The following is a 25,675-nucleotide window of genomic DNA, read 5'->3' as shown; positions in this document are numbered from 1 at the left end:
TTAACTTTAAACGCTAGAGTTGTTTTATAAGCTTCCAAAAACACAAATTATAATATTATTGTTAATTAAAAAAGCAGTGGATTGTATAATAATTGAAATATATAGTAGATTAAAAATAAATAAGAAAACTTTATAAGGACCTAAATAAAGTAGAGCAAAGTGAAAATGGCGGAAGAATTTATTAAATAATGAAATAAAAAAAATTGATTTACTAAATAATGAAATAGAAAACGTAGCCGTAATCACTAACACCTCAATATTGTGATAAGATGAAGGATAACGACCAAAAACTAAGGAGCCTACTTCAAAACCTAATAATAAATAAGTAACTAAAATAAATTAAAATGTAACTGCGTACCGCAAAGTGAAAACTTGAAATGTGCCTTTAATCGTAAATGATTTGAAGAAAATAACAAACGAACGCGCTTCACAAAACCGTTTCGAGACCACACCGTTAGATAACAAGCTAATAAAATAAACACATATTTCTTGGAATAAAACTGGCATCTACATATTATATATGCATTTTAACGAAGTGGAGCAACGTTCGCTTAGTCGCTAATACCTCAGCTATGCAAGGCGAAAGGCTGTGCTAGCCTCCCATGCGGAGCCCCGCTGTCTGGCAGACTTCCCCCCCCTCCCTCCCCCCTGTCGCCCCCCTGACCGCCCCGCGACAAGCTCTCGAACCGCCTGCATTCTCCTCGATACCTAGCGCGAATACCTCGCATCGCCTCACCAATTGCGATTATTCTTTCTCTACGCCGTCTAACTGTTCTCCACGATTCGTAATGAGGAAAACGGCAGACATATTCATTACGTTCATTGTTTCGAACGTCTGGTGGATACTGTTTACCAGCAAAACACAGGCACGGATGAAAAAACAGCCTTTGTTGTGTCTGCAGACTTACAATGTCACAAAAGCAGGTCTTTGTTTTTGCTGCCGAAATGCGTAATAGATTATTTTGTCCTTATCGAGTATCGGCGGTGTGACACCGTCGATTCCGCGAATTCCTGGTCTAGAATATGAATGAAAGTTGATCGGCGAAAGAAATTTATGGCATACCTCAATGTGGCATACTTAAATATGTGAATGGCAAATCATATCCGAGGGGGCAACTAAAACAACAGTCGCATTGATAACATTCATTGGAACGAAGTTCCTTATTGCGCATTGCGAAAATGGTCTAGACAGTAGACGGAAAAAGTTGTAACGACACATTTTTATTAATTCCTGCGCTGTAGGGGCAGAGGGCGTTGATAGCATTCCTGGGCGTCAACCAGATGGCGTTTTTGAGAATAAACAGCGATATCTACTGGACGTTTAAATAAATGTTATTACAATTCCACAAAAGTGTCTTTGTTAGTAATCCTGGGCGTCAACTAGATGGTATTTTTCTTTTTTATAACATCGTTCCATCCAGGTGTCCCTTGACATCTCTCAAGTTTTATATATTTTTTAAATGTCGGCTTTAATTTTAAAAATTTCCAGTTCCGGATTGAAGCGACAGTCGATATTGGTAAACACTGTCCCAGGTACAAAGTCGTACTTGTTTTAATTGATCAAGTGTAATATAACGCACCGGCGCGACCTCGTCTCCCGGTGCGCGGGACCATTGCGACATCCGTCCGGAGGTTACGCAAGAAATTCTACGGCGCGTTAGCGGCGGAGGGCCGAGTCCTGCGCGCGCGTGGTACCGCGAGGCCGGGGCATGAATGGATCTGCGGTATGTGGGTCACGGTGTCGTCAATGGGCAGTCGCGCCGCAGAACCTCGCCGGCCCCCGGCCCAGCACCGCGTGAAAGTCGCCGCTACTTTCCCGGCCGCCCGTGCTTCGGCGGCCATATTTTGCACTCTCGACCTTCCTAGATTGAGTCACATTTCGAATGCCGCCGGCCGACATTCACATCCGCTTCGGCGTTTAGTGCTCGCCTCTGATGATTCTCGCGGAAGACGAATGAGGATCGTAGCTCCCGAGGATAAGATTCACTTTGCGGTGTCTCCGGCCGGCGGCCGCGCAGTATGATCACGCTTAGGAATTCATTTCCGGGTATGTCGGAAAGTGAAATGGTCTCGTCTGTGATGTAATCGGAATTCGGATATATCCGGAGTCGGAATTGCTCCGTTCACTTGTAAAAATATACAAAAGTGTTGACATAATAGTCCGCGGTTGCGAGTTCGTTAATCTGTTAAATTCACCGAATGGTATCTCGCCCGGTTGGCGGTGCCTCTCTACGTGGAACCGTGGATATAAATTTTAATAGATCATTTGGAATTCCTGCACGCATATTTGCAGCGTGATCGCATAAAAGTCCGTCTAATTTATTGTTCCGTGTTACAAATGGGTCATTTCTTTTTTTTTGTTTACGTCATAGGTTGGAATTGAATGAATTTGCAAATTATTTGTCTACAATGCAATTATTAATGTACACAATATTAAAGATAAATTATATATTATTATGTCCACACTTTGCGTATTCGTTTTAATAATTTCTCTCTACTTCAGCAGCGACTAATCTACATGATGCTTAATAAAATCACTGTGAGCATCCCAAATCATTAATGAACTTTATGTTATTGACTATGCATCAAAGGTATTCAGGATTCAGTAACAATATTTACATCCTCTCATTGCGGTAACCATTAACAGTTATGTTAATGGTTACAGTTATGTTGAATGAGTTTGGTTGAAGCACAGCTGCAGCAGTTGAGCTAATTAAATAATTTTGCTACTATTTACTAATGCTCCCTTCATTAAATGTTGAATAACGACATGTTATCAAAACATAATTAATTTCAAATGCAAATTACGTACAAAACGTCTGATAGTAATTAGTGCGATGACCAATTAAGTTCAATATTTAAAAGCATTTTGTCGGCTTTTAATACAAACAGTATTCGGACTTACTCATAGATAATACAGTTTAGAATCCCATTCATTTTTAACGTTTGTAAGTGAACGGTCAAAACTACTCAAATAACAGCTAATGAACATTTTCCTTATAACAAGAATGTTTTAAGTTTAAACGAATTTTCAATAAAGTTTTGGATACCAGTGTTTACCGGTTACTGGCCTAATTAACCTATGACATTTTGTAAAAAAAAATATGTTATTTTTTAGGTTTAATGGTTATTATATGTACTAGAGCCCAAGGCATAGACGTGCAGAAGGTACTTCTTCTGATCACAAAAGTTTCTAGTCTCGACGAAACTATGTACGTATAACAGATACTAAGAAGTCACCGCAGGTCCTAGTCTATTCACTCGTTACCTTTACGAAGCACGATTGGCACTAAACGACAGAAATCACAATGATCAGACGAAGATTAATTCTTCAGTTGGGAAATATGAGGCGCACTTCGTGTACGGAGAATGTGGTAGCGGTGCCACCCGCATGGCGCGGACAGCTTTCACCGCGCTCAAAGGCTCCGCCGCGTGCATGTTTATTAACCTAACCCTTTTACATGACTCCCGGGCTGGTTTGCGTTGTTAGTGTCTTCGTGTTTCGTTACACTTGTATAAGATGTCCAATTTCACCACTTTTTGAGAGATTGCTGCTATCAAATGTTTGTGCTTGGTACTTACTCTTTTCTGTACAATTTTCTCAATATCTATGGAATATCTATGGACTAAGATTCAAGCACTGTGGTGGCTTAAAATATGGCCCCATGGGCGTACCGAGCGGGGGGCAGGACGGGGCAGCTGCCAGCGTCATGTTGACGTCCCTACTAAGTCCCTTATAAGTATACTACTGTAATGTGGACGTAACTTTGATGCTTATGTAGCTGGTATTTCGAAAATAAGATTATTTTACAAACAAAACTTACTTTATACTTTAGTTTATTTGATGAACTTTTATTTGATAGGCGTGAATGTTAGCAGTCCTAACTTATTTTGTTACATTTTTGGCGAACTTACGCCAAAATCTGGCCATCACGAAAGTCACATAAGACATAAGATTGATAAATTTGGTTAATTGGTTGAGTCCGATTAAATTATTTTGCTGCCGTAACCAAAGTTTTGTTAGGCCATTTTCTCTATGGTTAGGTGAAAATCGAAGTCAAAATCGAATCTTATTCGTAGGTAGGGCGTAAGAAAGCTGATCGAAGATTCATCTTTTACATCAACTTACTCTTAATCATACTAAAAAACAAGCAGGGGAAGCTTTTATTGATGTGACAAAGAATTTTCTCGGTGACAACAAATCCGCTGACTTTCGCCAAAAATACAACTGATGTTGGACTGTATCCTTAAAAAGGAATGTATATCATATATTAAGTCATTTACTTACTTCGCATTTAGACTTTTTACCCGAAAATATGGGATCAGTTAGCCATGAACATGGGAACCGTTTTCATGAAGATACGGCTGAATTTTTTTCCAAGATGGGGGCCTGTTATGCTAGCAGATTACTGTTGGAGCCTTATTAGTGAATCTCCAGAATCTTAATACAAGCGTAAAGCCAGCTGCACTAAGAAATCTTCCCCTTTTTAATCAAAACATAAAAAAAACCTAACGGATGAGCTTGATTTTACTAGAAAATCATATGTTTGAATAATTTCATTTATCTCGGAAATGAGATGTGATCCAAAAATTTTATTTACATATTTATATTATACCAATAACAAGGAATTATAATTACATAGTAAGAACTCAGATAAAAAAAAAGTTGAAAATTTGTTGAGTAGTGTTATCTAAGTAGTACTTACTTTTATCTATAAAAATTAAGAAAACGAATTTTTGCAATTTGATTGCAATACAATATTTTTACAACTAAAAATTATTTATTTTTTATTCTTTATAAACCCCTAGCTTATAAAAAATCTGATTTGCCCCCCTGGCCCAGAATATGGGTAATTTGCCGTCTCTCCCCCCCCCCCCTGGCCCAGAACCTGGGTACGCCCATGTATGGCCCCGACTACTATCTATAATTCTATACTGTTACAACTATGTACCTTTATATCTATCTACTGAGGTTCAATTGTACTGTGATGGCTTAAAATAGGAGAGCATCGACCTTTTCTGCTAAAGAATTTTCTTATCACGTTATGTACTAACGTAGCTTTGTTACGGGAATTGTACTATTATTTGCCTAGGTACTTAATTTATTCTTAAAGATATTATTTTACCTTCCTAAAAGAACGTCTGTACTTTTTGTCAAAAAAACATTGTGGACATCGAACCCTACAATTGAGATCGGCCTTCACAGTGTTGCATAATATGCAGTTGTACGAGGAACGGTCGAGGTTAACGGTGACGGAGGCTGTACAGTTACATTCCTAGTGCAGGTGGAGAGGGAAACGTCCTCCGCTGGAATGTCCGAGCTTCCTCCCACTTGTGCCAGAATCCGTTTTGTGTCAACTCACCGAATTCTTGGACGTACTTTGAGATTAGGATTGCTTTATCACGTGTTAGGATTCTGTTGCGATCGTTTGTTAGCTCAGTAGGAATTGTTTCAATTTAATGTTATTCTCTACACTTCTAAAATTCGTATTTTCAACTTTCTTGCTATGATTTTAAGTTATTGAAAAGGAACTGCATATTATCCAAACTGTGGTATTACGATTTTCCTATAACATTGTTAAAATAATTTGCATTATTGATATTACTTCTTCGGTTCCAGAAATTTGGCGATTGGGATCGGTATCCAGAATTTCCCAGAAGGACTAGCGGTCAGCTTGCCGTTGCAGTCCGCCGGGTTTTCAGTATGGAGAGCCTTCTGGTGAGTATCAACAAGTATTGAAGTCCTAGTAGTTTTGTGTTTCTGAATAAGAATTAATCTAAAGAAGAATATAAGAAAGAAACCAAACCACAACTGAATTTTTCTTCACGAAATCTGTGGAACTTGGCAGGCGATTTATAGAGATTGTTTCAAAATTATTAAAATCGTCGGATGGGCTCGTATTATTTAAAATCTTGTAAACAGTTTCGGCGGCGCGATAAATCGCACTTAAAATTATTTATGAAAAGAAATACATTTTGATTATGCGAGTTTCTCTAATAGAAGCGAATAGATACATGTAGCGGAGAATGCGCCCGCGCCGTCCGCGTCGTTAGGCCGGATGCCAACACAGCCAGACCGAGCGACCCCATTCCTGCCGCCACTAATTCATTTAGCAGCCGCACGACGACGATCTTTTCTAATGCAGATTCACCATAACTTAGTTGATGGCTGAAAATGTTTTTCTCGCCGCGACTCTGTGGTCATCGGAATTTTTGTAAGCGCTTCGATTTATTTCATCGCTTCCTCGCTTCGACGCTCACTATAGAATGCTTTATCGACAGCTAAATATTTCTACACAGTTGCTTAATATTTTTATTCGCTAACAAAGAAATGTGTCTGGCTCTTAGATATTTCAATTTTCATGTTTTCTTTGTAACTTTATCAAAAACGAATTTTTGGCTTTAGTTTTTAACGCTTTTAATTATTAAGTAGACTAGATGATAGAGCATGTAGACTTATAATATTATATGCTATTTATATCGAGCTTGCTTATTTATTTTACAGTTTAATGCACAATACTTTTATTCACTTTACTTATGCACTAAAATACAGGTGTGGCTCACTAATAACTATAATTAGGTATAATAACAACAAAGTACACAATCAAGTAGTGCAGCTTACGCTCGCGCGTCCCGACTGGCGCGGGGGTGCCGCGCTCGCCGGTGCATTCTAGAACGCTTCACCCCGCGGTGCCCCTTGACCTCGAGCCTCGATGCAACAGATCGGCTCGTTTTGGCGGGCGTCGTTGACAATAATATTACGCACACATAAACAATATTAGTAACAATTAACACACGCGCTACAAACTCCCCCTCTAGTTCGAACTAGCGTCCCGCGTTCGGACTAGCACTTACGAGGTCGCCCGCGCCTACGCACCTAACAGGTGCTTCTAATTCGCCAACGTATGGTGTCAATTGTGACACGTGGTAACGTCCAATGCCTTCTAGAAGATACGTCGTGGGACTAACTACTTCGCTGATACGATAGGGACCGTCTCTCTTCGGAATAAACTTAACAGACTGCCCGGATCCGACACTGTTCGGTCCGTGAGTGTTTATGAGGACTAAACTACCTACCTCGTAATCCGGAGGTGCTCTCCTACCTTTATCGGAGTACTTCTTCTGGATGGACTGGGCACGCTCGTGAACCTCAACAGTTAATATCTCGCAAATTGTTTTTTTATGACATTTATTCTATGAGCTTCATCTGCTTTGGTAGTCAATTTCTATAAATATTATTGTTGCATTTGAGAACTTGTCATCTTCTTGAACTATTTATTTTATTTCCTTTGTCTATTTCAAAGTGAAGCTATTTCCTACAAGTGGTACGAGAATTTTTCACAACAGCTACTCAGCTTCTGCTTACTGCACTTGTCCAAGTATAGAAACTTAACCCGATTAAAGGATATACTGCACGGTACGTGAACGCATTGTAAATGTTACTGAATAGGTAAAAGTTGTAAACAGTCGCATTCCACTGTGTTCTCGGAACCGCTGGCGCCGGCCAGCGCCCGCCGGAGCCACGAAACGACCCGTCCGTTCTGGATGTGACACCTCGTAAAATTATAAAGAAAACGATTTCGTTTGTCATTGATCCCCGACTCCCCGGGGATTTCAATGTCATTCACGAAACTAACATTTTTATGGCCCACAAAATTGTTTAGGACGTGAAAAACGAACACCCTGCTTTAAATTCCTCTGCGAATGTAGGGCGGGTTTTTTCGTTTCCCTTTTCGCTCGCTCGAGTAATGGGTTTCCCTGTTCGGCTTCATAATATTATGATAAATAAGGTTTTTAATAACATTTTGTCGAACGTCGTACCTAATCTGTGATGATGTCCCAGATTGTGTAACTGATTATATCGGAGAAAAAAATCATACATACATACGAACATAGAATCTCATAAAAAATATAATACTTACCTCATAAAAATATAATATAAAAAATAAAATAAAAATAAAAAACAAAACATAGAACCTGTTTCACACCCTTACTGAGAATGTGTTTAATTCAGGCAAATCCGTGTCGCTGTCTTTGACTGTCAATTCCCACGTATCATAAAAAATAACAGGACTCAACACAGATTTGTATGGGCAATTAGGAGAAAATATTCTTAATAACAATGGTCACCGCCACTAACATTTCTTTATGACATTTATCACAATGACTATCGCATTAACATTCTGATAGAAACATCAATGGTAACATCCTCAATGCTATTTCTCGGAAAAATCGTAGCATTTTTTCGGAATGCATTATAATGCAACATCCAAAGTTTCATGGCGTAAGGTTGCAAGTGTTTGATGGAAGCGACGGCAGGAATGCGCGCTAGGAGGCATGCGCGAGCGACGACCCCGGGCCCGCCACCCTACGGCGAGGTACCCTTGCAGATCTAATTATAATTGCTTTAGGTTTCTGTTAACAATCTGTAAGGTTTAAATTTAAATTCGGGATCAAATTAGAAGTTCAAAATCAGACATAACTGGATTTTAGTTAAAATAGAAAAAATTTACCTTTAAAAATATATGTTTGCGCAAATGTTTTTCTTTCGTTTCATTCTTAAGTACTTGTTGGAGTCGCTTAAAATCAACTAGGGTTTAACTAAGAGCATACGTTACGTCTAATTCAGTGATTTTAGATTACAGAAAAATAATTGTTTGGTTGGGCTCGCTTTGAATGGACAAGGGATAAGTACTTTGGATTGCGTATCTTGTTTTTCCTGCTTTGGTTGTAGAGATACACCATAAACAGAACAAGTTCTAAGTTTTATTCTTCCAAAGACAATGTTTCATCGAAATTATATTTCTAATAACTTGTTGCTGTTACTTAACTTGGAGTGGTCCTTAATCAGAATTTCTAACTTCATATCGTACTAATTTGTAGATGTTTAAATATCTAAGACCAAGCAGCAATCGTAGGTGCATTTCAATAATAGCGTTCAGTAGGTATAATTTCAAGTAAGCTAACAAGAACAGTTAGAGTGTAGAAACATGGTCCAATATAGCTAACGAGGCATACGTATAGGTCTAAGGTGGAATGCAAGGAGAGAGGAATGCAGCCCCGGCAAGAAACGGCGAGCGCGTCGCGTGATCGCCGACTCGGGGAAAAAATTTGCAACCGTCCCACGGGTGCCTCTAACACTTATTTGAAAATATTTATAGCAATTACCTTGAATTTATGGAGGATATTTTGCATTACAGGGAGTAAAGTGGTTTTATGGAGAATATCTTGCTCGATACGTAGTTGATGTTTGATTTCATATTACTAGAGATCGCCCAATAGTCGAAATTCGACCTTAGTTTTAACGACATTAGGACTACTACCTATATTTTGTAAAAAAATATTGACTTTATCATATTTTTTTTCAACTCTTGTTTCTAGGACTCAGCTGATCTCAGACTGGCCGTGTGAGCATTGTCTAATAGTATCTAAGATTCTATAAAAAAACCTATAATCCATTTTCAATTTGTCAACTTCTTGTCAACAGACTTCAACCATAAATAAAAGAGTATAAATTCGTATGTATAGGTTTGTAACTCAAAAATCTGTCATCTTCTTGAGTGTGCGTATTGTAGTGTGTGTAATGTTTTATTTGTTAAAAAATTGTTAAAAAAGCATAATTTCAAAATAATATTAGCTCGATGCACTACTTCACCATATAAACTATAACTGTGCAAAATTTCATTCACCTACGATTCCGCATTTTTCGTCAAAAGGGATACAAAGTTTTTCGCTCGCGTATTAATATACAGAGTGTAACAAAAATAAGTGATAATACTTTAGGGAGTGTACGTGTTCCTTTTAGGGCCAAGCCACCGATTTTGACTAATGTGTAGAGTTTTTAGATTCTTCTCGTGCGGCTGACACATTATAATATTATTATCAAATATTTTGCCGTGCTTTAGGGTAAAATTAAGGTTTTTAGATTTAGGGTTGAGTATGTAAGGTTAGAAACTTGGCTCTACATGAGATCTCACTACTTTTTGACACGACGAACTATAATATTATGTTCTCATCTTGGCAACATTTTTACATGAAAATGTTTTTGGTGGGATTTCATTTCTTTTTGTAAGCTGGTTTACGTTGTTTTTTTCTTTTGGTTCATTTTTTAAAGTTCCGTACCCATAGGGTAGAAACGGGACCCTAATACTGAGACTTCGATGTCTGTCCGTCTGTCTGTCTCCAGGCTGTAACTTAAGAACGGTCATAGCTAGAGAGTTGAAATTTTCACAGATTATGTATATCTGTTGCCGCTGTAACAACAAATACTAAAAACAAAATGAAATTTATATTTAAGGGGGGCTCCCATACAACAAACGTGATTTTTTGGCCTTTTTTGCTCTATATAAATAATGGCAACAGGTAGGTACTTGATTTTTTCTCAAAGTTCTTAGTTATATGTCTACTTTAATATTTAATAATAATATTAAAATAAAATAAAAAATTAAGGGGGGCTCCCATACAAAAAACACAATTTTTTGCCTAATTTTGCTCTATAATGGTACGGATTAAGTTGGGTTTGATAATTTTATATATTGTTTCAGTACTAATATTATGTTACATACCAAATTTCAGCTTTCTAAGACTTCAGGAAGTACCCTAACAGTTTTGATGATCGGTCAGTCAGTGACCAAATTGTGGATTTTTGGACACCTATAAAATCTAAAGTATAATAGCTACGATATTCAAAATTTGCGCATTTAATAACTATACCCATGTCATTATATCTTAAAAATTTCAACTATCTGGCATTATTCAAACCAAAGTTACGAGGGTTCAAAAATACGACGAAATGTTTCGAGAAAAGGTAGGTAGTGCCCTTGCGCGCTTCGCTTGGCTCATCTTGGCGGGGGCACTCCCGTGCCCCCAGATTAAGAAATACGTTAGATTGCCTAATTTAAATAAATTAGTTTGAATTATCTAAAGAATTCGCTTGAAATCTTAATTAATATCGGTGGTTATGTTAATTCAATAATGTAGTGCATTCTTACGTAAATTCCGACTCTCATATTCACGTACTCAATAAAAATAATACCGTTACCTTTTATGTCACTTTATTGTTTTTTTATTTGTTACGAGTGGAATATATTGTATATGTCTATTAATTAAAATGGAATTTCTCCGAGCTCTCGAATGTAAATAGCGAATTAAAAACTAGAGTGGATACTTTTATTGCTGGGGTTTGATGTCATGTCCTCATACAGGTTAGGGTTTAGGCGATGTAAAATATCATGTTGTAAATAAAATCAGCAGCAATCAAATGATAGTAAATCTTTATTATTATGGTCGTTAGGGTCGTAGTATCTTATCTATCTACACTACTATTATAAAGAGGAAAGATTTGATTGTTTGTTTGTCTTGAATAGGCTCCGAAACTACTGGACCGATTTGAAAGATTCTTTTACCATCGGAATCCTACATTAATTCTGCTGAACATAGGCTACATTTTTTTTTGGAAAAAAATAGGGTTCCGTAAGATATTTGGGATTTTCGGACGCAAGGTGTAAAAAATCAACCAGAAATGTTACTTTTTTCGCGTACGCTGCCTAAACTATAAAAGATAGAACCATAAAATGTTCTAAGTAATTGTAGATCTTTTAAATATCTACAAAAAATGCCCCGACATACTATACCTATCTATGTTGAGTGAGGCACAATAACCGTTTTTTTATTAAAATGTTTTTTGACTACATTTAAATGCCTTTATTTTACTCATGGCATTAATTCTTATCAAAAAAAAAATATTTCATTACTAGGTACAGTTAATGTAGATAATATTTGAGGTGACGTCACAACCGTCAAACTGTGAATACAGGTCTCCGTGTTTTTAATTGATTTTATTTGTTAAACAATGTTTTAAGTCAGATTGTAATGTGTATTGCGTAACTCGTAATTCGTTGTAGCTGTGTTAGTGTTTGTGTCTAGTTGTGTACGCTCTTACCTAGTAAAATAATCAATTAACTGTTTTGGTCATACGCTACTTTTTTGGAGTGTGAGGGTAGAGTTTGAGCGTAAAGTAACCAAATTACTGCATAGTAGCGACATCTAGTGTTCAGAAGCTCTACGCACTAGTGACCTTGTAGAAATAGCGCCATCTGTTGGTGAATATATGAATTAAAAAACCCTCAATAGCGCCATCTGTTTAAGCTATCCCGGAACAAGCTACTTAACCCAGAGGATTTTCAAACCTTTCCCTAATGGATAAAACAAAATGTGGCACTTGCTTGAAATCCTTCGGAAAGTCTGCAACAGTGGCCTGTAGTTCGTGCTGCACAAAGTTCCACAAGAATTGTCTTGCATTACCAGCTAAGGCTAATGTTGGAGACGACTGGGCCTGTCCCATTTGCAAAAAAACTGATAGACGTGGTGACAACACCCTGACGCCTGTGAGAGGTCTCACTGCATGCCCTGAACCTGCCAGAGTAGTCCCCACAGTCGGTGGCTCGTTAGATGAAATGAGTGGATCGACAACTACCACGGATGATACTGATTTGGGAGTCAACAGCCTGGCAGAGTTTCGCCGTGAGTTTGCTGACTGTATCATAGAGCTGCGCGGATGTCGTGAGGAGATGGCAATGTTGAGAACAACCATTGTGGACTTATCTACGTGGTTAAACACAGTAGAGAAGACACTTGATGTGCTCGAGAAAGGCGGCGTCGGCGCGGGGAATGTAGAGATGGGGAGGACCGTAGTAGAGCTGGAGAAGACGGTTGAGCAGTTGAAGGTCGAGCTTAACGACAGGGACCAGGATGCGCTGTTGACAGACCTGGATATTAATAATGTTCCGGAGGTCGCAGGAGAAAGTATAACGCACGCTGTCACCGTGCTGGCCTCCAAACTGGGAGTCACTCTTGCGCCCTCGGATATTGTCTTCGCCGAAAGGGTGGGTCGCAGCACGATGAGCAGAGAACCTGGCGTCAATGAGCCAAAACGAGGACGGCGCTTGGTGGTGCGTCTGGCTCGTCGTCAGCTCCGGGACGACCTTCTACGCTCGGCACGAGTTCGCCGCACGCTCTCTAGCGCTGATCTCGGGTCGGTCGGGACACCTAACTAATTTGAACGCGCTAATCTCAGGCACTACTGGTCCGATTTGAAAAATTCTTTCAGTGTTAGATAGCCCATTTATTTAGGAAGGCTATATAGGCTTTATTTTATCATGCTAAGACTAATAGGAAAATGTGGAAAAAAACGGGGGAAATTATTTGAAAGGGCTTATCTCGCGAACTACTGGAGCAAGTTTTTATGTTATTTTGGCACAGATAAGAAGTAGACCACGTGAAGGATAATAGGCTATCGATTTTAATCATTTTCTCAGTGGCTATATATTTTATAATAGTTCGACGGGGCGGGTCGCTTTTTACTAAATATAATAAACTACCTGTTGCCCGCGACTTCGTCCGCGTGGACTTCAATGGGGTTGGCAACTGTCAAAGTGGCGCTATAGTAGCTTTCACCTTGTAGTTGTCAAAGTGTATGGAATTAAAAGGGAATTTTCGATTATTTTAAATAAATAACATGCCTCAGATGTGTGAAGTCCCGTTTTGTAAAGAAATAGGTGCCCACTATAATTCCCAAAAGATCCTAATATGGCTAAGATGTGGCTGAAAGCTATAATAAGGAAAAACTTTAGGCCCGAAGTTAGGCCCCATAAAAATGTAAACATTTCCATGATTCCGACTTCCAAAACATAAGTATTTATCAGGTATGTTATTATTTTAACTATATTTTGTAAGTAAATCATAATATATAAGTAGACATAGTTTGTTTCCATACATGTATTTATAATATAAAATTATTATTTTAGGTCTCAAGAATCAACACAGATACACAGATACAGATACTACAGATACCCCGCCCAAAGAGCTACTCATTCATACTAGCTCATACAAAAATAAAAATACTATTAAATTTTTAGTAGGTCCAACCCCAGGTGGATAATTGTTCTCAAGGGTACAGCGGAGCAACAAGTGACCGTCAAAATATGATACAGTGAAGTCCTTTAATAGATAATTAGTGTCAAGAAGGAGACTGTATTATAATGGCAGACAGGGGTTTTAATGTTCAATTAAATCAAATAGGTCTTGAATCTTTGCAATAAAAAACATAATATTTACTATTAACATACCTACTTTTTTAAAAGGCAAGTCACAAATAGCAGGGGTTTTGCTAAAACATGACCAGAAGCTTGCCAGGCAATGTGTGCACATTGAGAGATTGAGAGGTTTAACAAAAACATACAAAATTTTACAAACTCTTTTTATGTGCCTTTAGCATCAGAAATATTTTTTATTTGTTTTATGTTATATAAGTTTAGGGAATGTATTGTTGATAATAAAAAGTACAAAATCAATGTATGTTTTATTTATATGATCTTATATTATAACAATGCTTTAATCCAGTTTCATCACATTAATGCTTTATAATTAATATAACGACGGGTCCCAAGAACAAAATCGTATGTATGAAAATATTGGTTTACGGTATGAGGTTTTTAAGTTCTGTGTAAATATAATTATAAATTTTTGAAGCAAATGTACATTTTTTGAGAAAAAAATTAGCAAAAGCTATTGAAGAGCTTAATTTCTTTATTTTCATATTTTTTTTATAGATTTAAATTGTTATTTTCGAATAAAATGAATTCTTATAATACAATAAGGTTTTGTTTTCCGGAACGATCTAGTGCATATGTTAATATACGACGTTGTTCTTTGGAACAATCTAGTATATATCTTTATTTAAGACTTTGTTTTAGGGAATTGATGTTTCGGTTTCATGTCTTAAAAGAAAATTAAGCCCTAACGTTCGAATTGATATTGAAAATAACAATGTAATTATCAAAACTTTAATTAAATAAATAAATTCAGAACATTTTTAACTCAAAAGTAATATTAAAAAGTAGTTTTTAACCTTGTTTTTGAATTAACACCAATGTCAACGTGTATGTTACATAGGTTTTATTTCAGTCGTAATTATTATTAAAATGTGTAAGTAATCATTAGCTGTATTTATTTTAGTAAGTGCACCTATAGAAAAAGTAATTAAAAAAAATAGTGAGCTAAATATTTAACACAAATAATTTTTACTCTTTTTCTCACCTAGCATAACAGTAGACATGGAAAAGAATCGACATACTAATAGATTTTATCGAAAAATGGCGGGTTATTAATTTTCCATTGTCTAACTGTCACTTTGTCTATTCTTCCGTAAAGAAACCGTTTCTATGGGGACCATGCTATGCCTAAATTTAAATCAAATCAGTTTTTATTCGAATTATCTACCAGCTGGCTGATTCTGTATCGTATATTGTGACGAAACGGAGGAGTAAGTGACGAAAATTCTCACTTTTATATGCTAGTGAGACTTTCCGTTACTCACTCCTTTGTTTCGTTACTAACTCAGTGATTAACTCACAAAATGTACCATACAAAATCGGCCAGCTGATATTTGGCATTGCATTGCTTGAATTTATGACTATACTTATTAAATCTTTATTTTTGTTAGCTTCAATAGTGACGAGTAAGCATTTTCTGATACAGGTACTGCTGTCTCTATTTCCTAGCTTCCAAAATCGATTAAAATATTCAAGTCTTTGTTCTTCTGTCTGAATTTTGTCTCCACACGTCTTATACTTACAACTACACGGCTTTCCCATCATTTTGTCTCTAACAAATTGACCTCTTCTTGAAACATAACTCTTTCCAAGATTTTTCTGGGTTTTCCGTTTCGCGTTCGACCAGTCTTGTCGACGTACCTACCAAACGTTTCTTTGACTTTCGCTTCGGGGCAGTCTCAGGCGTTAAGTTTGATGTGCTATTATTTAGGGATTGGACTGAATCAATCCAACCACTATGATCGGCACAAAAAATATCTTTACATTTTTTGTGTACATTAACTGGGGAAGGCATAAGTGTAGCTATAATACCATATTATGTGAATGTGTGATGGGCCTTATCCCCTACTCCTCTTACCTTTCTTCTGATTAATTTCGTTGCGGGTCCCAAGACAGATTTAGCTTGTCCCTCGGGCACCCGTGAGATCATATCAAAGAGTTTTCGTGGTTACTACTGTTGATCCTGGCGACATAGGAGTTGCAGTGGTGGGAATGTGTGGTAGACCTAATACCATTATGTGATGATGATGGTATTGTAGAAATCGCAGGTTCTTCAAACTCTTCAATAATATAATGTATTATATTGCTGGTGAGTTACCTCAACGTTCAATGGAGTAAATACTTCATCTGTAGGCGCTAGGCGGGGCCGGTATTAGCCATACATAGGTGGTGAAGTAATTTGATCGCAGGTATCATAATAGATATCTGGGTTATGGATATTATGAGGATCTTATTTTCCCTAAAACTATCATTTTCATTATTTTCATCAAAAATATCATGCCAAACTTCTGCCATATCGGCCAATATTCTCGGCTCCAGCGAGCTGATGTTGGTGTAGCGTTGGCAACCAGTTTCTAACAGAAAGCAAATAAGAAGGTATATGTTATGCTAGTATATATATCTAAAATCTTATTACTTACAAAAAATAGTACTATTTCATTAAAAAAAATATTAAATAAAATACTTTTGTGTAAAACAAACACGCATGTTAAAAAAGTTTACAGAGAACAAAATTGTTTATTTATATACGACAATTTTTTTTATTAATAATTTGTAGAACAAAATCGTATCTGCTCAAGCGATAAATTACTTGAAATTGTTTTTTACCGAACAGCGACTTATGTTAAAATAATAAGCTAGAATATAAATATGTCTAATAACAGTCTCATTGTATAGTCTATGAATATAAAAGTAAAATAGGTTTTACATGAATTTATTTATAAGTTACTGATGGACTTATTTATATTTTTAAAGAACAATATCGTATATGTTGTTGCGTCACTGCGCGCTCGGTGCGAGTTGCAAAGAACAATCGCCTACATGTCATTACATGTTTGTTCGTGGGTATATATTTCTAATAAGATAGTGTTCGATTGATTATTCCAATAAATAAAAGGATATACAATAAAAAATATATGCTGCCATATAGTTTTTAGTATGTAGAATCCAAAAACGCAATAAAATACATTTCGTCTTATTTTTCCATAAGATTTTGTTCTTGGGACCCGTCGAATTATTACAGATATAGCTGAACAATAAGTTTTTGTTTCTTATAACTAAACTTGGTTTAGTTATAAGAAACAAAAACTTGTTTACAGTTAGATTCCTGTGCTATTCCACTTTTGTGAAGCTTTAAATTTACTTCATATTGCAGCTGCTTCATAGTTTTTTGCAATATCCTTTAATAAAGGTATTTTCCCCCATATTTGAATCCAAATCCTCTTGCTAAAACAAGGTAGGTATCGGGACTCACACAATGCCTTAGCTTCACTTATTTTCTTGTCATCACTAAAAATAGTAATAAAATATTATAGGTGATTATAGGTATTTGATTGAATTGTAATGAAAATATTTGTACTTATGTACGTGGGTTATGTATACTTACCAGCAAAATTACTGTTGTATGTAAGTTTGGGTTACATGAGGTAACAATGAACTAGCATTTATGTCCCGATATGTCCTATCATGAGGAACTTCCATCACATCGTCAATTTACTGATTCTCTGCACTTCCAAAATTGGAATTCCGGTCGTAAAGTTCCAATCTACAAGGTGAAAAAGTTAAGAATAAATAACAACAATAGAAGTTATAATTCAAGCTCCAAATTTAATATTTACTTAATATTGTTACGTCACTTAAAAATATTTGTAAAAAGGTACACATTTTTTCCATTTTTTGGCTATGAGTGCCTAATTTTATTGGAAAAAAATGCAAATCAAATATTTTTGAGGTTATACCTTTCGACTAATTCTGCCCGTCTTCCGTTAAGCGATGCGCCTCTTTTCATTAGTTCAGCTTTTAGCTCACTTACACGCCAAGACGAATACATAATGATTTCAATATAATTAATACAGAAATTATGCAAAAGTACTAAATAAAATTGTTGTTGTTGTTTGACAAAATCATTGACAGGTAAAAGCTAAGGTGGCGGCATCTACGAAAAGTTTCGACCGGCCTACCCCATTGATAGCGCGCGATGTCAACAAAATTGGTGTCAAAAACTTTTATAAATAAAACCCTGGTACCCCTTAAATCAAAACAGCTGTGCAGTGTGCACATAATATTTCAATTTTTTTAATTAAACTTTCTATTTTATGCCCAATTTTTAGGCTTATTTAGCCCCCCAATTACACAACTTTACCCATAAACTAATTATCATTGATAGGTTTAAGGTTACGTCACTGCATAAATACAGATTTATTAAATAACGTAAAAAAGAATTAACAATAGAAAAAAGTCGAAAACCGAATGTAAGATAATACAACCTCTTATAGAAAGACTTTTGGGCATGCGTTAGCGCGATGTAGGAGACGCACGGCGCCATCTATTATGAATTTTTGGAACTATAAGTTTGTTCCAAAAATTCATAATAGAATTTGAACAAATTTACGCATTTTCACCCCCTTATAACGCTTTTTTTCCAGTAAAAAGTAGCCTATGTCCTTTCTCAGGCTTTAGACTATCTGTATACAAAATTTCATTACAATCGGTTCGGTAGTTTTGGCGTGAAAGCGAGACAGACAGACGGACAGACAGAGATACTTTTGCATTTATAATATTAGTATAGATATTAGTATAGATATCGGTTCAGCGGTTTAAGGTGAACAGGTAACAGACGGATAGGCAAACAGATCGACAGACATACACACTATTGCATTTATAACAAAGTATAAAGAAGTATAATAAACATACTTTTTCATTTTGTGTTTATTTAAATTATTAATACCATAATGTACAAATTCTCGCAGAAAGCTCTAAAGCTCTGGAGTCTTTCAGTTATGTACCTAAGGTAGATAATTCTATTTATCTCAATTCTTGACATGTACCTTATTATTTCTATAAACTGTTTTTAAATTTCCAACTTGTTACCCTGTACCAATCTTTGTTCGGCTGTGAAGTGAACGATTGCTAAGTAGGTTTTTACAGTGTTTGCGCTCGGTCCCGGTTGGTTTTTTGTCTAATTATGACATAATCGAATTAGCCGCCGTTGTATGTAGACAATGTGTCTCGCCGATCCAGCCAGGTGACTCATGTATGAGACAATTTCGCATATTAGCCTGCCTTTGTTTAAATCAAATATTTGACTGTCCAGTCTTAATTGGATTTTTAACGCTGGACGCGACTTTCTAAAGATCAAAGCACGAGTAGCTGTACTGAAAATGGCTTAGGTATTGTTAGGGTTCCGCACCCAAAGGGTAAAAACAGGACCCTATTACTTTAAGACTTCGATGTCTGTCCGTCTGTCTGCCTTCATGTCTCCAGGCTGTATTTCAGTAACCGCTATAGCTAGACTTCTGAAATTTTTACAGATTGTGTATATCTGTTGCCGCTATAACAAAATATACTAAAAACGAAATAAAATAAATATGTAAGGGGGGCTCCCATACAACAAACGTGATTTTTTCGGCCTTTTTTGCTCTATGTCAATAATGGAAACGGCTAGGTACTTGAATTTTTCACATTCAAATACCTATTCACATTCTTTTGTTGCATGTGTACTTTAATATTTAATTATAATATTAAAATAAAATAAAATGTTAAGGGGGGGCTCCCATACAAAACACACTAATTTTGACCTATTTTTGCTCTATAACGGTACGGAACCCTTCGTGCGCGAGTCCGGCTCGCACTTGGCCGATTATTTATTTTTGGATTTGGCGTCTTAGATACAGGTGCTGATTAGTAGGATGTTTCAAGTCTCATTCGATCCCCGTTTTTAATATTTTTCTATAGTAAATCTATATAATATATAAAACTCAAAGGTGACTGACTGACATGGTGATCTATCAACGCACAGCCAAAACCACTGGACGGATCGGGCTGAAATTTGGCATGTAGGTAGATGTTATGACGTAGGCATCCGCTAAGAAAGGATTTTGATCAATTCTACCCCCAAGGAGTCAAATATTATAGCAAGAGACAAAACTCAGATGTTAAGCTATTCGGTACTCGTAAAATTGAAGAAACTAGCCGGAAGTAGGACAATATTCTGTTAAACATTTCACAACTAATTTTAAATATTATTAAATTATGTATGGACTATCCGTTATTTTTGGTCTTCAAACGATACCGGCTGTAGTTCCAAATTAATCGTTCAAATAAGTAATAGCCTTATATGTTTACATAAATGTATGTTAAAACAATTAATGGCACCATGATCATCTCATCCGCTCGTGGCGATCAAGTATTACAGCAATCTTTTGGCTGTGACTTTTTTGTCTTTTAACCGATAGTTACTTGGTTCTTTTGACAATTTTAGTTGTGAGAACAGAAAGTCCGTTCTGTCAAATAATCCAGGTAATGACAGATCATAGATCATACGGTTTTCATATGGTTTTGATATGATGAAAATTAAATGCGTTCTTATTGGTAAGAAACTAAGAACTTCAATTTATGATATCAAAAATATTCGTTTTACGAGTTTAATCCCAAGTCTTAGTTCTCTCCTTAGTTCAATAACAGAATTGAGAGTTAAGAATAACCGCTTGATGTCAAAATGATGACTACCCTTGCGACTACCTTCGATTCTGTTTCATCTAAAAGTTGATATGCAATCCTTACTGCTAATATAAATATAAACGTTCTATGACATTTTTGCAATATCCGTTATACTTGTTGTGTCATCCTCACCTCATTATACAAACTAATATTATTTCTAAACATCTGCATATTATGTATTTCTTAATAGGAGAAGGACGTGGGAAATATTCAAAAGGAATAAACATTATATTATGGTACTGTCAAGAGATATGCTCACTTGCGTAGTATAGGATTGAGGATTGTATACTGCCATACAGGACACCATGCTGCATTGGTGACTTAAAATGTTAGATTTCTTTTTCACAGGCTTCGATATTGACGATTTCATTTACCTAGCTACGCACCCCGCTGGTGATGCTGCTGATGACTACGATTACTTAGCTTGCCGTCTTTAGTCGTTGGGGACTCTCCTACAGGACTCGCGAAGTGCTAGTTGTCGGTAGAGCTAGGTGGAAGCACGGTAGCGGAACGGCGGGGATTCTACTGACTACCAAGTGGGAGTCGTCGGTAGAGCTAGGTGGTATGTGGTGGCACGGTAGCGGATGTGCGGGCGGTGCGTTGTCTCTGCGGAGTGCGGTGCCGGCGAGTCTGGCGCGGGCTGCAGCACCGCGCGGCGGCGCGCTGTCTACACGCTCCTCCACCCGTCCGACCAGTCGCCTCGGGCGATCGGCCTTCGCTAAATAACAAAGTCGACCACGGCGACCGCACCAGCCTCGACGGCGCTGATCTGCGCAATAGGGCCGGTTCCGCGGACTATTGCGTCGCAGCTCGCGACTCGCGGCCGCACCTAATCTTCTCGAACGCTCTAGACTGCTCGATCGCCTCGTTTTTTGATCGATGACGGCCCATTAAACTTCCTACATGTGCGTGGGAAAGACTCGACGCGAAGGCTTATTAAATTGTAATAGCTGCCAATTTTATACAAAAAACTTGATTGTTATTAAAAGTATTGATTTCTGCGTTTTTCGTCGATTATGTGATTTCATCGCGCATTCGTAAAAAATTGCTTAAAATACTCGTGGAATCCGGATTCGCTTATTTTATGTAGCAGAAACTCTTGACTAATGTTTTGTGTTCTTTATTAATTACGTCGTATCAATTTTGTTCAAAATATTTTGTATTTTATCTATTCCGAGACTTAAATGCTTATTTTTCTCCTGCTTAATTTGCCTGATCATCTGAATTTTGAACATATCTACGAGTCTATAGGTAACCTGGTTACGGAAAATTTTCAGAATCACCAATTCCATTCCAATATTTAAGAAAGTAACATGCTTTTCCATACTGCTTTCTCTTCTGTGTTAAGTAAAGCCTTCATGGGACGAGCATATGTAAGCTTTTATTGAACATCTTTACACTTCAGCTTGACTCGTCCAGAATTCTTATTTTCGTCGCTTCCTAAGCAGCACCAGAAGCGGCTCGTTGTCGTTTTAACTTTAACGTAACGCGAAACAAGACATTATTTTAATGGCGGTAGAGTTTTATTTAAATTCAACATCGTTATTGAGTGACGAGCATCCTGTTTTATGTCGGCGGCGGTCGGCGATTCCGCGAAGCCGGGGATATTGTCGCAAATCGCCGCTTTCGCCGCCCGCCTGAATAATGCATGCGATAACATAACATCACGTGCGCCCGCGCACCCGCCCGTCGCACCTCCCCCGCACCTCCCCCGCGCCGCCGCCGTCAGCAAAACCCACCCTGACGATAACCAAATATTTTGGACTGTTTGCGATATGGCATGAAAACTAGAGTTGGCAAAATTAGCTTTAAGCTATAATCATTCTTGTCGCCTGTTTCTTTGTGTGCGAATTTTCCTTTTTATAGAATTTATGTTTAGGTTTTTAATTCTGTAAGACATTTTATAGTAAATTAACAAGCCATCATTTGGTAAAAAGCTCTTCGTTTTCCCGCTAAAGTTTTCAATGACCAATTTTTTTTTAAATTTCAATATTTTATCAAAATCTATTATTTGATCAGTGCCATCAAATTCACTTAGTAAAAAGCTCATCGTTTGAGGTTTACACCGTTTAATTTTTTCGTATACCCTAAACCTAAGTTCTTAATTATCTCGTAGATCATCGTCGTATGTATTTGTGCCATTACAGGCCGTCGTTATCGCGGCCAATCAAATCAGTGGACATGTTCAATTAGCTGTCTTCTTATGATTCATGATGTTTGGCAGCGCGCTCGTATTTTCCTTATGAAGAACTGGCTCAACTACCGAGCTCCATTCACTATTGACGGCTCACATCTAAAAAAACAAAAGTGGGTAACGCTTTTTTCATGTTCTATTTGTACAAAGCTTCTTACATTGTTACCTAAATGATCCAACCGATATAAAGAATTTCAAAATGAATGGTCCTATTGGTAAAATTATATTTAACAATATTATTTTATCTTAATTCGTACGTCATGCTAAACAGCTGTGACTCTAGGTACTTATGTTGAAAAATCCATGTTCAAAGCGTTAGAAATACTCTGCTGAAAGGATTCACTTTCAACGACTCTCATTTTACATCTCCCTAACTTGTATAATATGGATATTACGGAGGTGTACGCAGAACGCACAATCGTAATTTCCTTATACAAGAGCCCGACTTTCCAACTCCTGAGACGTCATTAATTCGACGAAGGCGCGCGTTTCAGTCGTTTTTTCGTCCTCGTCGGAGGGCGTTTGTCGGCACTCGGCAGCGAAAGATCGGCAGCGTCGACGGCGTTTCCCACAGCGGCGCGGCGGCCCGCGACCAGTTCGTAGGAATGTGGTTGCGGCACCGACCCGCACTTTCACCAAAACAATTCGTTAGTGGCCTCCTTCGCCACCGTGCCGCATGCCGGGGGCCACCATTCCGCGCTACCCGATATCGGCTCGTCGGTCCGGCAGTAACATCATTTACTCCGTAATGAGTCGAGATTCTCTAGCGTCGGACGACTCCTCGGGTCGGAATACACGTTTCTGTATAATATTTTATTAACATTCCTCCGGCGTGATGTTGTGAAACGTCGCGGCGGGCTCATTGATCACACAATCTCGTTAGCGGCGGCCGGCGGGCGGCGGGCGAGCGGCTAATGTCGACGAACATTATTCTGTAGCCGAATGTTTATTTTTTGACAGAAGCCGCGGTGAAAGTCGCAGAGGCATTCCACGGCGGCTACTAAAAAATTTGAATTTGTCGTTCAAATTTTTAACGGCGAAGACATGAATGCGCCAAATGCCATTCAAGATGATAAGCATTCAGAAATAGATGGCATTTCCTACAGTCTGATCGATAGTTTCAATTACAGAATTCATAGTTAATCGAGTAATGATTTATTCGGCCAATCGTCCGACTAATTTGTTAGATTCCAAATTAAAACAAATGGTGTCGCTCGAGCGGGAAATCTGTTGATGTATATAAATTATTATATTGTACCCAATGGGCCCCTGATAAATGCATTCTCCAGTTTCTATAGCAAAGTTAAATGTCAGATATTCTGACATCTAACTTCGCTATCGAAACAGGCGAATGCATTTTGACTCGGCACTCTGTTGATTTAGGGCCCGCACGTAACTGCGAATTCACATCGCATCGCAAATATCTGCGACAAAATCTTATATATAAAAATGGATTTTTAAATGTGTTAGTCGCGCTAAAACTCGAAAACGGCTGAACAGATTGGGCTGATTTTAGTCTTAAAATATTCGTAGAAATCCAGGGAAGGTTTTAAAGTGTCACGAAGTTCACCGGGACAGCTAGTTAATAATAAAAATGACATTACGATACGATGCGAATTCGCAGTTTTGTGAGTTTTGTATGGGAGCCCTTATATCGTCTATAATGTGGTGGTGTTCTCAGGTACGGACAGCTGTCGGGGATGGTGGAGCCGGTGTTCGGCGTGCTGGGGGCGGTGGCGGTGGGCATCGCGCGCCCCGCCCTGCCCTACGCGCTGGCCTTCGCTGCCGGCGCCATGATATACGTCGTGGTCGATGACATCATCCCGGAGGCTAACTCATCGTAAGTGACATTCACAGAATTACCGACGAGTTTGCAACCGTTCAAAATAGAGGTCCGATACCTGAGATACTTGTAACCTGCAACTATCTAAGGGTTAGCTACATGTTTCTAATGCAACCTAGGCTGGTATAAATAGTCAGTACTCAAGATGCATCTCGGTCTCAAGACACGGTTGAGGCTCTGTGATTGGTTGGCTGTCAACATTTGGACTAATCATAGGGCTGAATCGCGTCTTAAGACCGAGATTTATCTTTAGTACTGACTATTTATATCAGCCCTATTTACCAAAGTCACCCTATTTCAACAATGGTCCCTGATGAGGCTGTGGAAGTTTTAAGTGAGTGTGAGTGATACATTTGAATTCTAATGTCCGACCAAACCTGATATAGTCGATTTGACAAATGAAGGTTATATCCTGTCAGGAGCAAACCGTCAAATTATATTCAACGACGATCCCATTCCGTCACTTAAATGCGATACGCTCCGAGGTCACCGTGAGAGCACCATTAAGATGCTGTTACGATTACGAATGTTTCCGCAACATCACCTCTTTTCTGCCGTTCGCGTCAGTATCGAACGTTTCATCTTAATTCTAAAGTATGTTAAGTGATTTGAAGTGATCTCGAATACATTAAAAATTGTTTTTCTAAAGAGCGACACAAACCACTCGAGCGACAATGTCCGAAGTCTTTGGGAATGTAAACACACCTTAACTCCTGGAAATTAGTACATGTAGATCGCTTAGAGACGAGGCATTGTTTGTACCTTTTATCGTTCGGAGCATAAAGAGACTCGAATCGACCTTGAGATTGACCCAAAAAAGACGAGAATCGCGAGTCTTTGTTCTGACCCTCGCGACGCAGCCCTCGGGCCGGCCTTCGCCGTCAATACGGGCGAGATAACATCCTTTATTGCGCCTGGACGACCGTATTTATTTCGAATACCCGTCTCCGCTTAATGCGCGTATAATGATGTTTATAGGCAGATACGCATCGAGTGTCCCCCGTAAATAGGTGGCAGAAATATTCGAAA

General features: G+C 38.0%; 1 protein-coding gene and 1 long non-coding RNA gene across 2 annotated transcripts in view; both read left to right on the top strand.

Annotated features, from left to right (window-relative positions):
- LOC121738897 (zinc transporter ZIP11) overlaps positions 1-25,675 on the top strand; it is a 92,223-nt gene that overhangs the window by 52,540 nt on the left and 14,008 nt on the right. Inside the window, exons 5-6 of the mRNA XM_042131165.1 lie at positions 5,621-5,719; positions 24,485-24,643. Coding sequence (XP_041987099.1) covers positions 5,621-5,719; positions 24,485-24,643 — 258 coding nt within the window. The remainder of the gene's footprint in view (positions 1-5,620; positions 5,720-24,484; positions 24,644-25,675) is intronic.
- On the top strand, positions 13,417-14,351 carry LOC121738898. Its single transcript, XR_006037357.1, has 2 exons — positions 13,417-13,703; positions 13,806-14,351. It is a non-coding gene; the product is annotated as an uncharacterized LOC121738898 (long non-coding RNA).

Source organism: Aricia agestis, chromosome Z (assembly GCF_905147365.1).
Source record: "Aricia agestis chromosome Z, ilAriAges1.1, whole genome shotgun sequence".
Taxonomy (NCBI): domain Eukaryota; kingdom Metazoa; phylum Arthropoda; class Insecta; order Lepidoptera; family Lycaenidae; genus Aricia; species Aricia agestis.
Note: the sequence above shows the minus strand (reverse complement) of the source record. Positions and strands in the feature narration are given on the sequence as shown.